At 39.2% G+C, this 16,416-nt stretch overlaps 4 protein-coding genes and 1 long non-coding RNA gene across 20 annotated transcripts; 2 read left to right on the top strand and 3 right to left on the bottom strand.

The window, feature by feature from the left end:
* The first annotated feature begins 61 nt into the window (after nt 1-61).
* On the top strand, nt 62-2,528 carry LOC116920284 (gustatory receptor for sugar taste 64e). Its single transcript, XM_032926479.2, has 5 exons — nt 62-1,442; nt 1,517-2,023; nt 2,094-2,177; nt 2,235-2,324; nt 2,386-2,528. The coding sequence occupies exons 1-5, from the start codon at nt 987-989 to the stop codon at nt 2,437-2,439; spliced, it is 1,191 nt and encodes a 396-aa protein (XP_032782370.2). The 5' UTR covers nt 62-986; the 3' UTR covers nt 2,440-2,528.
* An 829-nt stretch (nt 2,529-3,357) lies between these two features.
* LOC116920445 lies at nt 3,358-15,275 on the top strand. Of its 15 annotated transcripts, XR_006645019.1 has the most exons (23): nt 3,359-3,936; nt 4,014-4,102; nt 4,158-5,337; nt 5,770-5,842; nt 6,242-6,363; nt 6,649-6,699; nt 6,756-6,842; nt 6,906-6,974; nt 7,169-7,257; nt 7,313-7,425; nt 7,502-7,557; nt 7,665-7,752; nt 7,818-7,904; nt 7,972-8,404; nt 8,503-8,702; nt 9,350-9,410; nt 9,491-9,650; nt 9,734-9,812; nt 9,891-10,250; nt 11,426-11,594; nt 13,097-13,275; nt 13,345-13,526; nt 13,617-15,275. It is a non-coding gene; the product is annotated as an uncharacterized LOC116920445 (long non-coding RNA). The 15 variants fall into 15 exon arrangements; XR_006645015.1 differs by having other exon boundaries at nt 7,675-8,404; XR_006645012.1 differs by having other exon boundaries at nt 7,502-8,404.
* On the bottom strand, nt 3,946-7,471 carry LOC116920488 (protein fem-1 homolog A-A-like). 2 transcript variants are annotated; one of them, XM_045171967.1, is made up of 3 exons: nt 7,345-7,471; nt 7,162-7,224; nt 3,946-6,936 (listed from the first exon to the last, which is right to left on the bottom strand). In XM_045171967.1, the coding sequence occupies exon 3, from the start codon at nt 5,728-5,730 to the stop codon at nt 4,006-4,008; it is 1,725 nt and encodes a 574-aa protein (XP_045027902.1). In that variant the 5' UTR covers nt 5,731-6,936; nt 7,162-7,224; nt 7,345-7,471; the 3' UTR covers nt 3,946-4,005. The 2 variants fall into 2 exon arrangements, with proteins under 2 accessions (XP_045027902.1, XP_045027901.1); XM_045171966.1 differs by having other exon boundaries at nt 7,162-7,274; nt 7,345-7,370.
* On the bottom strand, nt 9,504-11,547 carry LOC116921028 (protein fem-1 homolog A). The gene is made up of 2 exons (XM_032927215.2): nt 9,705-11,547; nt 9,504-9,642 (listed from the first exon to the last, which is right to left on the bottom strand). Exons 1-2 carry the CDS (start codon nt 11,392-11,394, stop codon nt 9,608-9,610), a joined length of 1,725 nt encoding a protein of 574 aa, XP_032783106.2. The 5' UTR covers nt 11,395-11,547; the 3' UTR covers nt 9,504-9,607.
* Nucleotides 12,584-14,694, bottom strand: LOC123471075 (protein fem-1 homolog A-B-like). Its single transcript, XM_045171965.1, has 2 exons — nt 12,900-14,694; nt 12,584-12,826 (listed from the first exon to the last, which is right to left on the bottom strand). The coding sequence occupies exons 1-2, from the start codon at nt 14,692-14,694 to the stop codon at nt 12,762-12,764; spliced, it is 1,860 nt and encodes a 619-aa protein (XP_045027900.1). The 3' UTR covers nt 12,584-12,761.
* Nucleotides 15,276-16,416: the final 1,141 nt, after the last annotated feature.

Here is a 16,416-nt window from a genome sequence, read left to right as displayed (position 1 = left end):
AACCAGCGACCTATGGATATCTCAACATGAATGCAACAACTTTCACAATTTTCGTGAATCGAATCTACAGTCCACCGCTCTACCAACTGAGCTATCGACGGTGTTTTAAAACTCTCAACGAAGAGAACACAATAAATTAAATTGGGTACCATTTCAATTTGCACTTCAAGCCCTCCAAGCTATCAGCCAAGACTTAGAGGTAGGGTACGATAAATGCAATTTGCTTAAACGGCAGAATGCAAGTGTTTCAGGAGGATGGGCTTGCATCTATTCACCATGATGCAACCTGTCCACTCCTCTCTAACCTGAACCAAGGTCTACTGCTTTTGCGTCGTCTGCAGTGCCAGTTGGCGGTCATGTTGATTATGTCATGGCAGCTCGTATCCTCGTTTGGGGAAACCATCAGAATCTGTGCGAACACGTGTTATGGAAGCTCAGCACAGAAGGCAGCTGTGTTTACTTTGGTTCCACCCATGTGATCTGCCTATTTTAAAAAGGAGTGCCGTGTTCAAAATGGTCCTCGTATTTTAACTAGAGGAAACTGGAAGTAGACTGGAATGGATTTTTTACATTTAATTAAATTGGCAATTTATATCATGTTTAAATATTTTACGAAGACATTTTTTGAGTGACATGTAGTTTACATTTCCATGCTCTAGAAAACTAAGAGTACCTGCTCTCTTTTCAGTTGAAAAGCTACGTGACAGCACAGAAAACTCTTTCGTTCGTGATAAGACAAATGGAAAATGCACGTCACAGGTACTCAACGTCAAAATCGATTGACAGGACGACAGCCCAAACAAGTCATCGTGAAATATTAAAACACTAGTTTGGTACACACGGAAACAACCTGTAAATAATACATTAGCTTGTTGCGTGGTGCAATTTATTGACATCAAAGTTCGTACCGCGCAAACCCCAAAATTGACGAACTTTAAGTAGAATTGAACGCAGCGCAGTCGGACGTTACAATCTAATCAACGCAGATGGCGCGAAAGTCAGACGTTATCCAATTGTGGAGCCCAGTGATTTCTTTCTTTCGTTGTTATGCAATTGTCCCTTTAAGACAATGCCATAAAGAACCTTATTTTGAACGATGTCGCGGTTCGTTTTATTGGTGTTTGCTGGTTGCCTTCGTTTATTTGTGTACATTCATCTTTTCCATCCTGCTCGTTATTGATACGTTCAACAGTTCGTCAAAGATGATTGCCGATGCGACGTTCTACTTGATTTACTACGCTCATTGCGAAATGACCGTAGTGTTTTTCTTGTTGCAATCATCGGATTTATTGCAGCTTCTTCAGCACTGGATAGACACTGAACGTCTACTCGAAGAGAATCAAATATTTTTAGGAAGAACCGTCAAATGTCAGTGTTGGTTCATTTTTATCGCTACCGTTATCATGTCTAATTTGGAGAACGCATTGTACATTGCCGGCGCGGTATGTATTGCGACGAAACTAATAATATTATAGGGCAATTTCTCTTGATTGGAATTCTTTTTGTTTGGATTCAGGTAAAGGACGCTGAAAATGTGACTGAAATCTTTTATTTGTTAGTGAAACTGGCGGGTAAAGAAACCGATTTAAATCCTTACTTTGGTGACTACAAGGACGTTTATGGATTTGCCCTGATTTTTGTCGAATCGTTGAGCGAAGTCGCGTGGATTTCAGGTGATTTTATAATTGCATTGGTCTCGATCATCTTGCGACGCTATTACGAGGTACATCGCGAGCAATTGCGATCGCAACCCGACGTCTCGTTCCAACAGCTGGAACGGCTGCGACGAGTCCAGTTGGCGCTGTCCACGTTGACTCATAAAGTGGCTGAGCTCTTCTCGCCGTTGATTCTCATAACTATCGGATGCGACGTCATTTACATCCTGACGTTTTTGTACTCGGGATTGGACGCAGACATTTCTAGTCCTAGTCTTCTCGTTCGTTTCATTTTCACCTATTCGTTCGCTTACGTCATTCTGAGGCTGATGTTCTCCGTCTACCTGGCTAGTCGACTAACGGAATTGGTAATTCAAATTTCTAGTTAACCTATATACAAGATGTTGGATTGGCTTTTACGTTTTTATTGTGAAATAGCCGAGGAAGACGGTAGATTATTTGTATAGGCTGCCTTCTCTAGTCGGTTACAGTATGGAACAACAGAGAAATAGGCTGATCAAGGTATTTATTTGTTTTCTTCTAAAAATAAGGAATTTTAATAAATTTTTAACGAGTTAGATGGATTTGATCGTACAAGAGATTCAAAACGAACCAACAGCGCTTAGCGGAGGAGGTTTCTTTGTCTTGTCCAAGTCATCGGCCTCAAAGGTGGTTTTGTAGATTTATCTTTTGAATATCCAATTATCTTTAACGGATTTCCGTTTCTTAGCTATTCGGTTTGATCGTCACGTACGAAGTTGTCATGCTGCAATTGCCTCGCTGAGACAGTGTAGCTAACATCCAACATTGTCTAGAGTATTTTGCACAACACTGAAATCCAAATAAAAGAAAAATAAAACAAATCCTGCCTTACTTCAGGAATAATTCTATGCATTTTAATTTGGTGACGAGACGTAATCTCATTTAGAAAAAGAAATTGGATAGCGAACTCTGCATAGAAATATCACAATAATAAAAAAAAAAACTCCATAAATTTCCGTCGAGCCGGAGTTGAACCAGCGACCTATGGATAACTCACGAAATTCACGACTTTCACGCACGGCGTGAATCATTACTACAGTCCACCGCTCTACCAACTGAGCTATCGACGGATACTTTATTCACAATTGAAATTGAGACAGTCCTTATTCTTCATAGCAGGTAACTCCATCCCTCGTTCATTACCTGACTCTTAAAGTTTCAGCACCTGTTGCAAGAAAGGTGGAAATAAAAGTAGCACATACGTCTCATTGAATTTTCTTTCATCATAGCAGACATGACGAGTTTGAAAGCATTTGTTTCTTTGTTATACTTTCGACTGTAAATAAAGCAAAACATACAATATAATTATGTGACAAAAATACTCATAAAAGCCTCCCCCGATTACACGTTACGAAAGTGAATAATAGAAAACACTTAGCCGTAAGCAAATTTAGTCACCTCAGCAGCTGATTTTGTTCATGTTTTCTCAGGTATCATCACAATATAATTTGCATAGGTTTTCAATTTCTTTTTACGTTTCTTCTTCTCGTTTTTGCTTTTAAAAAACGATGATTCTAAATGATCTTGGAGGAAGGGTTTGCAGTTTGCACCAATTCTCCGTATAATGGATTTATCTCCCTCTTCCCCTGTAATTTCTCTGCTGTATTGCCAGAGGTGCAAAGAGCATCTTCATTCTGAATTCAAATTGCATAATAGATATCAGTTCAAAGTTTCTTGACCACAGCTGTGGAGTGCTGGCTATTCTTGAGACTTTTCTAGAATTTTGACTTTTGCAAGTATTGATTGACATCCACGTTTCTAACCCGTTTTTTTTTGGTAACATGTAAACAGGTTTGTACTTCCTTGACGGTATGTATAGTGTAAAATCAGAGTGAAACTTGGGAGAATTTTTTAATTCGAACCAAGTACACGATTATCATCAAAGAATTAGCCTCAAGTTGTACCTTCTCCACATTATCTTGCATCTCATGCATTGTCATTTGAATTTCGTGATTTTTAAATGTATTTAGCACGAATTATTTACTTGTATATATTGATCTGTCAGTTTCGTTAATCTATATAGACCAAACCAGGACACTTTCACAATCGAATCAGAGGCGAGCAAGATTTTGAAGTTAAAATAGCTGACAAAAGATTCTTGTTTCATGACATTGTTCGTTCATGCTAAATGGCGTGTTAGGCGACATCTGTCTGCTGCTGCAGTTCATCACTAGGACACAGAACAAAGTGGATCATTGGCAATGGCTTTACCATGTGAGTGAATGAAGAAAAAAATAGGGTAAAATAATTATTGTACATATATTATATATATTTCATTTAAAACAAGATTACAACGTACAAATTAAATTTATATAGATCTCGATGTAGATGTGTGTTTGTGGAAAGAAGGGAGAAGTTGGGGGTCAATCAGTGAATCAAGGAAAGGATCAGAGGCATAGCCTAAGGTAGGATGTCTGATTCTCTGATCTTTGAGTATACAAAGAACTGTTTTCCCATTAGGTGCAGCTTGGTCCAGGTAACCACCAGCATCCAGCAGGGCTTGAAAAATGATGAAGTAAGACTCTGATGTTTCGTCTCGCGAATACTTTTCTGCCAAAAAATGAAGTGGAGTTTTGCCGTTCTTGTCGACTGCGTTGGGATTGGCTCCAGCTTCCAACAACAGTTGAATAATGGATACAGCGTGACTTGTAGAATAAAGTGACAATCCTCCGTGGTAATCAACCATGGCGATCGCCACGTGTAGGAGACTAGTGACGCCGTTATTTTGATTGTAGAAATGGATGTAACGTGACAGGTATTCGGTTAACTGGCGAATTTCGTCTTTTTTTAATCTTGGAAGCCAATTTGAAATGAAGAAGTAAGTTTTTTCGAGGATATCAAAGAGCTGCCTGTCGGGAAGAGTCACTGGTGGAACAGGTAACATGTTGGCGAAAATTTCTAATCCGAATTTAGCGATTGCCAATAGATTAGCAGACGATAATTCTTGTTTTAAAGTGCCGTTGGTTGGCTGTCGTCGTTTCAAACAGACTAACATTAAATCAAATGTTTCTGCAAATATTTTGACACATTTGGGTGAAGAGTTTTGGTTGAATTCTTTGGAATGTTCCAAGATGAGCAGACAAATATTCGTGGCACAAATGTAGTGTTGGTGAAATTTACAGTAGATTCCATAATGCAGTAAGTTTTCAAGGTGGAAAGAGTTGGGGCCAGTCTGGCTGGTTTTGTTTTGACTTAATATTCGTTTACTAACTAGCAGAGCTTGAACTACCAGTGGTCCACAGAGAAGGTCCCAACCCCCGATCGACCTGTGCATCGACGATTGCTCTTCCAGCTCTTCCAGTTCCTCTGGTGTCACAAATTCAGTAGCTTCCTCAAAGATGCTGCTAACAATTTCAGAGAAAACATAAGGAATTTTGGGAATGGGTTCTGCTCCACCAGCTGTAGAGTAACGTAATGCCATTGCTTGTTTCCAGCAGAGCAATCCACGCCATGGTCCGTTATGGCATGGCGCTTGCTTGCACAATGACTTTCGTCGAGTGTGAAGAATTTGTTTGAAGATGAAGGCAGCACCCATTAATTCGAGAGCGATGATCTTCTCATGCCTGGGAAGCGAGCTGGCCGTAAACGAATTGAGAACGAAGTCCAACCAATATGCCTCGTCGTTGACTACATCAATTAGGTATTCAATGAGTTTGATTAATGGGACGTGTTTGCAAATGTCTGATATAGCTGCGAATGTGCCTGCGGGTAAGACGAAGGAGGGCAGAACTTGAGAATAATCCAATTTCTCCCACGAAAAAGGACATCTGTTTGGTTTGTTGTGTTTTCCTTGTGGGTACAGTTCTAACAGAATGTGAAATTTCATTTGATGAATCAAAAACTCGACGACATCGTAGTGATTGTTCTTGACGGCGACTTGCAGAGAAGTCTCTTTTTCTTTGTTGCAATAACATTTGGCGATAAACTCGATTGTTATTGATTTCCAGGTGTATTTGTCACGTATGTCGATTAACTCTGCTACTGACCCTTTGTTGACAGCTTGACTGAAGAGGCTAAACACGTCTGGAGTCATGATTGTTATTTTGTGTACTTTTATTTGTTGTTTATACAGGTAACCAAACACTTGGAAGTTCAGTGATGTGCTGTAAGCTGCGCGTATTCTAGTATTCAAGTCGAATAAACAGGTAAGACACGACTGTGCATGAGAGACTCTGAATGAAGACTACCACGTTTGAATGTGCATGCCATGAAGGGTATTCTTTTTATTGTGGGAAAGATAAAGGATGATTTCATCCTTCTTCCAAGTATTTGACTTTGCCCAAGGTCTGTTTTGCTATTCATCCTTAGCGGCTGCCTTACATAACAATTCAGTACAACGTAGACGATTTGGGAATGGTAGATTTATGTAAAGGACTAAAACGCCCTTCTAATGCCATATGTTAAAGGGCCTGATTTGAGGAATACTTTGGGGACGGTGGATTCCGTTGGGAAGGCATTCCTCCTGAATACGCATCGTCTTTACGACTGCATAGTATTCTATTTATACTGGCGTTGAAACTAAATTTAACTATGTTTCTTGGTAGGTCGTTTTTCCCATGGCGATCTAAGTTCTATACCGGATCGATTCTACCAGCAACAGTTCCATTGGCGATAAGTGTATGGCATTCGTTTCGACCTCGTCCTATATTTATTCGCGTACTTCCAGGTAGTTGGTCTATTTTCGTTCTTAGTTGAAGAAGAAACACGCGAGAATGACCTCTTGGTTTATTTTCGTTTTTCGCAGCTATTTTAAGAATACGAAATCTTTTTCTGCGTAAGATTTCTGAGAGATGTTTTCATTAGGGAGTTCATTGCCATTTTATTTCTTAAAATGTTCTATTCTTGTACTAAGTGGAATACCACGTTATTGTGTCACAAAATAGTCAGTTAAGCACCTATTTTCTGTTATCTAATTGCTACGTAGGTTTTGAATCTTATTTGAATTTTTTAGGTTTTTGAGTAATTGTTGCTGGCCAACAGGCGTTTTAACTAGATTCACGAGGTTAATATATTAGATTGATGGCAAGGTAACCGACAACTAATTTTGTTGTCATCTAGGCCATGGGATCAGTTCCAAAGTTCAGTTACAACCGATGCATGCTTTGCTTCATTTAACATTACCTGGCGTCCCGTAACATCGTAAATGTATTTCCCTGAAAAAAAAAAAAGCCACCATTTTTCGATGACGGTTCAATTTTTTATTTTCAGAGAAGTGATCGTCCCATGGGGAACATAAAACCTGAGGGACAAAATGAATATTTCCTGTTAAAATATTGGGTACGTAAATTTTACATAATAAATTAGTTTGTTGTTCAGTTTTATCTTGCTTTTACGAATTTAACTATATTGTCTTGTAATACTCTAGAGACAGTGACTATTGTTTAATTCTATTTCTCCGACAAAGAAGTACCAATCAGCAGAAACCTTATCCATTGCGTTTATTCAAAGTATACGTATAATTTACCTTTCAGAGTGCTGTGAAGATGGATGAATGCGGATTGACTGGAAGGTGCTCTCCAAATGGAATCTGAATGTGAGGCATAATTTGTGCATAGCAACGGTAATATGGACAGTGTCCTTAAACAGATGGATAATGAATTCGACAATATTTCAAGACGCTATGTTGGAAGAAATTATCGGAACCTACCTGGTTAACATGAGGTTCAGCATCCACAGGAGCACGGGATAACATTTTGAAGCTGCTTTTCTCGGATCAACTTCCGTGCAGGTAATTTCTGCCGCACACGTCAGTCGCATTAATAATTCGCTCCAGGATGATTTGGATCACTTATTCACGTTCATAGGAATTACCATAATTAACAATCCATCGTTGTTATAAATCAGCTGTCTTGTGAAGAAGGTTAGTGATACTGTGAATTTAACAAATTAATTCAATGGAGATGATAAACCGTCAAATAATTTCTTATTGGTTCAAATTTGTCTCTATAATAACATTGATATGTCAAGTCTTTTTCAGTAATGTCACTCCGGGTTCTCTTCTCAAAACGGACGATCGCTGCGAACGTTAAGATGGTCAAGGCTGGTGTTCCGATAGGTGACACAAAATTGCTTCGCTATTGTTCGTCGACGCTGTCCTATACTGTTGTGGTCGTTTCACAGTCTAACATGAAATGAAACGTACAGGGCAAACACGGAGGAGTATTTAGGTCGAGGTGTCTTGCTTTAAACCGCCGAAACTCCTGTGGGGTAAGTTGCGATTTGATTATTCTTTGGGTTCGTGGAATTACAGCAAAACCACAATCATTATTTTTAGATGAAGCTGAGATGGATGAGATGTTGGCCAAGAAATACGTGGAATTTTACGAGTTCAAAGGGATTGATGATGTCAACAATCGGGCAGCTCGTTAAAGGACAGCTGGAACTTTCTCTCATTGTCGCCCCGCCGTTATTGATTCAATGATAAAAGGCATTGTTCCGGCGATTTTGAACAAAACGGAGGAGACCCTGAGGATTGCAGCACCAACGCATCAAACCGCCTCTTCCAACACTGTTATACAAGTAAGGTATCTTTGTTATACTGTCCGTCCAACACAGAACAATGTTTTTTGTTTTTTGTTTTGAGATGAAAGCAGAACTTATTTGCTTGGACGTTAGATTTCTTTTGTGTTGGGTAACAGATCTTTGCACTTCTTGCTAGTATTTTTCACTGCGACAGTAATTCCATTATTTGATAATGGAAAAACATCGTAAGTAAAATTTAGGTGAATGATTTTCAATGGTAATTTAATAATAATTAACGGTAATTGTAATTTACCTTATTGCAACGATGTTTGTTTTATTCTAGTCTTTCGATGTACTGTAAACCGGCACGGTGGTTTTTGATCATTGACTGCTTCACAACTCTTGACGGTAAGGTGGTTTCTCTGCATCTGAATAGTTTCTTGCAATCTGGCAATGATTACATCATCAGAAGTCTAAAAATGAGAGATGATGCTGCATTTTGGAAAACGGCCATCACTTTTTAAGAAGGACCAACGTCTTTGGGTGAGTCACACAAATTTCCCGTCTTCCTTTTTATTTGTGTTACTATAGGGAATATAGTAGAGATTTGAAATAGTTGAGTGTAATTCAAAAGTGATGCAATATTCGAGTGAGATTGGTTAAGCAAAAGTGATGAAATCTTCGCAAAATTCTGTGTGATACACAAGAGAATATAATACCTCTAGAGTATTCCTTGTATACGACCTAATGATCATTCCTAGAAAACTGAGCCTGGGGCCTTATTTAGGATAAGCTATTTTGTAACTGATCTTTTTTCTTTGAATCGTATACCTACATCGCTAAAGCGGGTAACAGCCATCATTTGTACGTTATGTAAATCTAGAAAAACGGATAGCTCGTTATCGCATATCTTTTAGTTCCTTAGAGCTGCCAACTCGCCAAAGCAGATGAGGAGTATTCATATTTTAATGATGTTGAATTTGATTCTTATGTAATTCCTACTAGTGACATATCAAAGTTTTTGAAAATGTTGACTGACAAATTGAATAGCAACTATTTTATTTTTAATTCCTTTTTTTTTTTCTATTTGCACGCTGATATTTTGTGTATTTTGCCTAGTTGTATCCATAATTCTATCTATCTTGTATATATAGATCTATTCTATTTATCTTGTATCCATAAAATACCAGGTTCGAAACTCTTTGCAAAATTAACCAGTGGAACACGTCTACCCTTAACGCATTCAACAAGGTATTCGACGGACAATTGCAGATTTATGCTCTTTTCAAGACTATTTTTTTAAAAAACCAGTAAATATTATTTCTTTCAAGCATAAAAGACCATGTTACAGCATCGTTTTAAACAACACGGATAAATATTTATCTGCTGAATTATCCAGTTCGGGGCGTCCGCGCTGCTTGTGGTCACCAAAACATCGATTTTGCAATTCAAGATAAAAGGGCATCACCCAAAGATGAAACAACTAGCGAGGTAGAATGGATAATTAAAGTATGTGAAATTTATTCATTTGAGCTTTTAATTTACCTTTAAACGCACTATGGCGACCAATCAAGGATTGCATGCTGGATGGTAATTGGTGTTCGTATGGAATTTGTGCTCGTCGTATGACTTGCGCGCAGATGTATGAAAGAGGTAGGACAGTATTAATTGCTTGTTCCATAATTGGATGATTACTTGACAGATATCTGCTCTTCTGTTCTTTTAATATAGTCATAAATGTCTTTCCGTCCGGCGTCTCTTGATTGAGTTGGCCTCCAGCATCCAGCAAGGCTTGAAATACAGCTTCGTAAGATTTTAAATCGTTCCGAAACCATTCGTAATTCTCTGCCAAAATGTGGAACGGAGCTTTGCCATTGGAATCCGTAGCCGTCGGATCGGCTCCAGTTTCAAGAAACAGCTGAATAACAGATACAATTTTACTTGGATATCGTTGGATGACGTCAATCTTCTTGATTGCCAGGTGTAGAAGACTAGTGAAACTATGTGCATTATTCATGCTGAAATAGTTTGCTAGACAGTCTTTAAGTTGTTGAATTTCCAGCTGATTACGTGACAGAATATGATCCAATAGTAAATGATAAACTTTCTCCATGACATTGAGTTGCCAATAATCTATTGTTGTCCTCGTGTCGGGCGATAATAGCGCAAGTTTATTTAAGATTGTTAAACCGAATTTGATGACAATCAAATAATCAGCGAAAGACAGTTCTCCTTTGCCTTTGCTGGTTGGTTGCTGTTCCAAACATTCCAACATAAGGTCGAGAGCTCTAACGAAAATTCGGATACACTGGGGGGAAGAAGTCGATTGAAATCCACTCAATTGTTCCAGAATAAGCAGCGAAATGTTAAACGCGCGATTGTATTCATTTTCCTCGTAACAGCAAAAATGACCGTAACGCATTAGATTTTCTAGATGAAATGAGTTTGGATTCGTTTGTCCACTGTTAATTTCACTAAAAATTCTCTCGCTAACTAATAGGCCCTGAACTTGCACGTCGACGTGCCTATAATGACGTTGCCAATTTCCTTTAAATATCTGAAGCGATAATTCTGATGTGATTAATGGAAAATTATCCTTAAACGCATTTCGAGCTATTCCTGATAGAACGTAATGTACATTTGGTATGGTTAAATTGCCTGTTGACTTGCGAAGCGACATGGCCTGTTCCCAACATTGCAACCCGCGCCACACATAGTGTTTGTGTTTGAAGATGAACGCGGTACCCATCAGTTCCAGCGAAACAATTTTTTCCAGCTGACTAATTGAACTTGCAACGAAAGAATTTAACAGAAATTCAAACCATTGAAAGGGTTCGTCGTTAACTGGGTCAATTAGATATTCAATCAATTTGGCGATGGGAACTTGGTGTGAAACGTCGCGAATGATTTCCATTTCAAGTGATAGCGGTTTGAATGACGGGAGAGGTTTGTTAAAATCTAAACTTGCCCACGAAAAAGAACAGGCACCGTTAATTGATTTCTTCCATTGCGGATAGACTTGATATTTTAATTCTCCAATCAGAAACTCGACTACGTTGTAGTGTCCGTTAGCAACGCCCACCTGAAGAGGCGTATTTCCTTCTTCGCTGTAACACTTGACTATAAAATTAACGGGTATCGCAATCCAGTTGTAACTTTTACGTATTTCGTTTAGTTCAGCAATCGAGCCTCTACGTGCGGCTTCTAAAATAAGATTGTCCACATTTGATGACATTGTAATTTTGTGTTTTTCCTTCCAAAAAAAGTTCTTAGATGGCGACGAAGTACAGTCGTAACGATGAATCACCAATGCGAACTTCTGAGTCAAAGAAAAGGAACTGAACACCAATGAATAGTTTGCGAAAAGAAACGCGACTTGTTTCCACGAGCGGCAATCCACCTTTGGAAATGGGCTGCTCGTTGTAGACTAATAAGGTAAGAAGACGACTCGCGGTTTTTTAAGGTGTTCTTAAGGGTCAAACCCCCTGGTAAGAATTAGGTAATTCAATCGAAGGTCTTCTGTGAATTAGTTCAAGTGAGACAAGGATGACCTCTGTGTAGCTTTTGTAGTATTTTCTGGATAAAAAATATTGTTGCCTTACATAAGTGCTCGTAATTGCTGGGCAAAGTTGTGTAAGCGAATATTTATGCGTTACGTAAGCTCCTATACGTTTTGGGTTTCCATGTATTGGCTGTTGCCAAGCCACACATTTACCAATGTCTTTAACTCGATTAGGAAGATAATAGTCCCATGTTTTCCACGACTTACTAAGTGTGATAATCTTACGACGGTCTTGGACACTACAATTTCCAAACGCATAATACGGATACAATCTAAATTTCTAGGGCTATTTATTTGGTATGTTTATCGCTTGATGAGATGAAAATAGTGGGTTAGCTAACAATTTACTTGACCTAAATCAATTTTTGTGGTGAATTCCAAGTAGTGCTCGGCCCCGCGTCAATCGGGGAGCTTTTTAGTCGATCCGGTGCGGGGATAATCTTAATCGGGGAAGTGATTTCGGTGCTCGGTGCGGTGATATCGGTGATCGGTGCCTTCTCCGATTATCAATTAATAGTGAGCTAAATTGGTAGTTGCCCTGCGGCAAACAAGAACAAAATGGGCCCCTAGTAATGTGATTCTCGTTGGCCTATCAGAAAGCAAGGTCACCGGTAAGACAAACCCCCTATGGCTTAAGCGGTGCTATCGGTGCAGCACCGATTATGGCACCGTTCCGCACCGGACTTCCCCGATTCATTTTAATCGGGGAAGCTTAGCGGTGTCCCCGATTAGAATGTGATCGGGGTCGAGCCCTATGTTCCAAGTTGATGTCCAACTGCCGCAGGAGTATCGACGTCGCTTTAATTAAAAGACTGAAGGCGATCATTAGTGTTTCGAAACCACTACTTACGTGACGGTGAGTTTTCAGTGTTATTTCATCGTTTATTAATCAACAGTAATGACCAAGTATTTGAATATAATTTCTTAAGGAGACTCGTGGAATTTCGAAAACAGAACTTAATAAAGCACGAGAGAATTGTACAGGGAAAAAGATTGCCCATTTCCAATGTTAGAGGCTGTTCGTTGATAGTAGCCGGAGGTTAGTTGTTAAAACACAAAACTTTGTACGCGCTGGGAATCCACGCAGATTTGGATGATGGCCTTCCTAAAGAAGATGCGGAACACACAAAAAACAACAGTCAATTAAGGCAGGATAAATTATTTGCGATGCTATTTACCTTTACAGACGAAATGCTGTTCGATGAACAGATGGACACTCAGTGGAAGTTGATGCTGCTGTCCATCAATTTTGATGTTTTCCTTTTGTATTACTTGAGCGCAAGAGCACTTCAAAGGCAACACAGTTTTCATCCACCGATCAATTCTGGGATGTAAATTTTCATCAACTTTGAGCTGTTTTTTCTTTTCTTTTAAGATACCGAGAACAGTGTCCCCATCTGGCGTTGCTTGATCCAAATGACATCCAGCATCCAACAGGGCCTGAAAAACGTTAAAAAACGATTCCCTTGAATGAGGCGTACACTTTTCGGCTAGGATATGAAGAGGAGATTTTCCATTTCCATCGACAGCTTTAGGGTCGGCTCCGTTTGCAAGGTATTTTTGAATAATAATGATTTGCATAAGATCGTCCGAGCATGTTGACAGAAACTTGTCAATCGCCAGATGAAGAATACTGGAGAATCCGGTACGTAATTTCTCGACGTGAAACAAATTAGCGAGAATGAGATTCAATCGGTCGTCCTCGTCTCTGTCCAAATGGAAAGTCTTCGACATAGTCATTACCAATAAATGCATTTTCTTCATAACCAAATGCCGCCATTCGCCATGCTTGTTGCTGATTGGAGGTAATACTATCAGATTTGTGGCAATCATGGATCCAAATTTAATGGCAGCTAGCAGATTGGAAAATGTTAATTCTTCTAATTTTTCTGCAGATGTGAGTGGGCTGCGTTCCAGAACTATTAGGATGTCGGAGAAGAGGAGAAAAGTTTCAACGAATACTTGGAAACATCTGGGCGAATCTGGTCGACTGAACTGCTCCATAATGAGCAGTGAAATGTTGATGGTGCGCCTGTGATGCATCTGTCTATTCTGGATGACATTTCCAGTTACTAAAAAGTGTTCTCCATATTCTTGCAAAGTTTTGAGGTGAAACAAATTCGGCTCTACTTGCCTACCTCTTCTTTGCCCGAACGTCCGCTGAATGATGAGAAGAGCTTGGATAACAACGGCGGATATGTCATTGCGACGTCTTAATTGTTGTTCCAATTCGTCCAGCTCTTCTAGTGTCGTGATTTCAACCGCATCGCCAATCGCGCTGCGGGCATTATCTGTCAGAACGTATGGCATTTTAGGGATAGGCCTCCGTCTATTGGCTGTCGAATTCCGCAGTTCCAAAGCTCTCCTCCAGCATTTCAATCCACGCAAATCGACGGCAATTTCATCCGACTCGAATTGCTCCGATAAAAGTATTTTCAAAATGAAGGCAGCGCCCATTAATTCAAACGCTATGATCTTCTCAGGACGGGACATGTTGCTTGCCACTATGGAATTTAAAACAAACTCGAACCACGAAAGCTCGTCGTCGACAACGTCAATCAGGTATTCCATCAGTTTGTAAATGGAATTCTGTTCTGCAATGTCCCGGATAATGGCCACTTCGGGTGATGGCAGTACGAATGTTTGTGTGTATTCCTTGCCAAATTCTGCCGGTCCAATCGAAAATTTGTCCAAATCCACTCTATCCCACGAGAAAAGCGACATGTGTTTCATAAATTTCGATCGTGGATGCTCGTCGATTTTGATGTTATCCTTGATGGTTTGCACCAAAAATTCAATAACTTCGAATTTTCTTTCTCTGATGGCCATTTGCAATGGCGTCTCCCCTTGTTCGTTACGTTGACTCATTTTTTCCAATACTGTGTTTTTGTCTGTTTCAAGTATTTCACGTATCTGACCGATAAATCCCTGGCGAACAGCGTCGAAAACTAAATAGTCTTTCGGAGAAATCATGGCGAACTTGTTTTCAAAGATATATTTGTATTTTCTGGATTTTTCAAAAGCAACTACTCACGGCACTCATGCACTGCTGATTACACTGCAACAAATAGTACGTGCAATGGTGACCGACACTTCTTATACTGAAAATAAAATTCGACGTCACGCCGACGCCATGTCGAATCATGCAGAAAGCAGCCCGAACTTCCAGGAAAGGAGTATATAAATATATATTTGGAAACGTCGGGAAATGTTTTTCATAGAATGCTTTACGGGGTCATCAACTTTTAAAATTTTGTTTTAATGTTAATTTTTAAGAAATTTAGTTTAACCTTGAATTTTCTAACTGTTGCAGCATGCCGAGTTTATGACCTGTTTTTTTCTATTATTAGCCGTCTGAAAATGTATTAAAGTCAACGGTTGAAATAGTCAAATTGCCTAAACGTCGAGAAATGTCAAATTTTCACCTTCAACTCTTGCTGACTGTTGGCACTTAATCTGCTCTATTATTTTGATGCAATGCAAGTCTGCTTACTTTCCAAACTGTTGCATTCGATGTGGTGCTAGGCGCAGTATTAAATTCTCCTCGGTGCTCAGCTTGTTTTAACTGTATTGTCCCGTAAAAAGTAACATCTCGCCGCAGGGTTCATAAAGTGCACCTGTGGCAGAGTTGAACAACTTGTAGACACGATCGAGAAAAGAAAACGCCTCCAGTTCCCTTGAATTTGATTGTTTCATCATGCAACTAGAGGCTAGACAATAAGTATTCCATTTCTCGAAGAAAATGTAATGGAGTTTTGCAAACCTATGAATAGCGGTGGAGTTGGCAATGGATTCGAGGAAAAGCGGGTAAAAGCAGTTAGACTATAGTTTTACGAGGGAAGGAAGTTAGAGGTAAGATGGCCAGGAGGGAAATGTCTCGATCAACTTGAATAAGACAATGAAAAAAAAAAACAAACAAGCAGAAGTTTCATCACTTACCGAATTTATGCTTCTGTTAAGTAATAACGTCAAAGCACCAATGGCTTTACAAGCACCGCGTGACATCTGTGAGAGTGAACACTGTTAACTCTGTCAATGTGTGTGGAACATCCCGATGGGGATTTCAGAAGAGAATAGAGAGCTTTCTTCGTTTTCCATTGAAACACTAGACAGCAGTTCATTTCTTAAGTGGAAGGAGATTTCGCATTTTTCTGCAAAGTCCACATCTTTGTTGGCTATCTAGAAAGGGTAATTTTCCTTCCTCTTAATGACAGTTAAATCCTCCTTATTCACTAGATAGATTTGCAAATTGACGTTAACGACTCCTATTTCATTTTCTAAAATCCATATCTTATGATTTCAATTGAGTTTGGAACTAGTTTTGTAAGACAAAGAGTATTCTTTAATTACGTCAACAGCCCTGCAACTACGGGACGCCAAATGACCCTATTTTTTTAGCACTTCGATTCTTAAGGCGCATTTTTGCGCAAAAATTCACTTCAGCTGTTTTTTCAGCTGAAGTGAATTTAGGAGCTGAAGTGAAGAAAAAACAGGTGGGAGAGATGAATTTTAAAATTCAGTTGAAGTGAATTTAAACACAAATTCACGCAAAAATGGACTTTTCTTAAATACTAAAATTCATTTTAGCTGAATTTTTTGCGCAAAAATACGCCTTTTGTATAGGTTTTTTTGGTGTATTGGAATATAGGGGATTCCCCTAAAAACAACGCCATCTAGCGGATAATATCAAACTGC

The sequence above is a fragment of the Daphnia magna genome, linkage group LG4, assembly GCF_020631705.1.
Source record: "Daphnia magna isolate NIES linkage group LG4, ASM2063170v1.1, whole genome shotgun sequence".
Taxonomy (NCBI): domain Eukaryota; kingdom Metazoa; phylum Arthropoda; class Branchiopoda; order Diplostraca; family Daphniidae; genus Daphnia; species Daphnia magna.
Note: the sequence above shows the minus strand (reverse complement) of the source record. Positions and strands in the feature narration are given on the sequence as shown.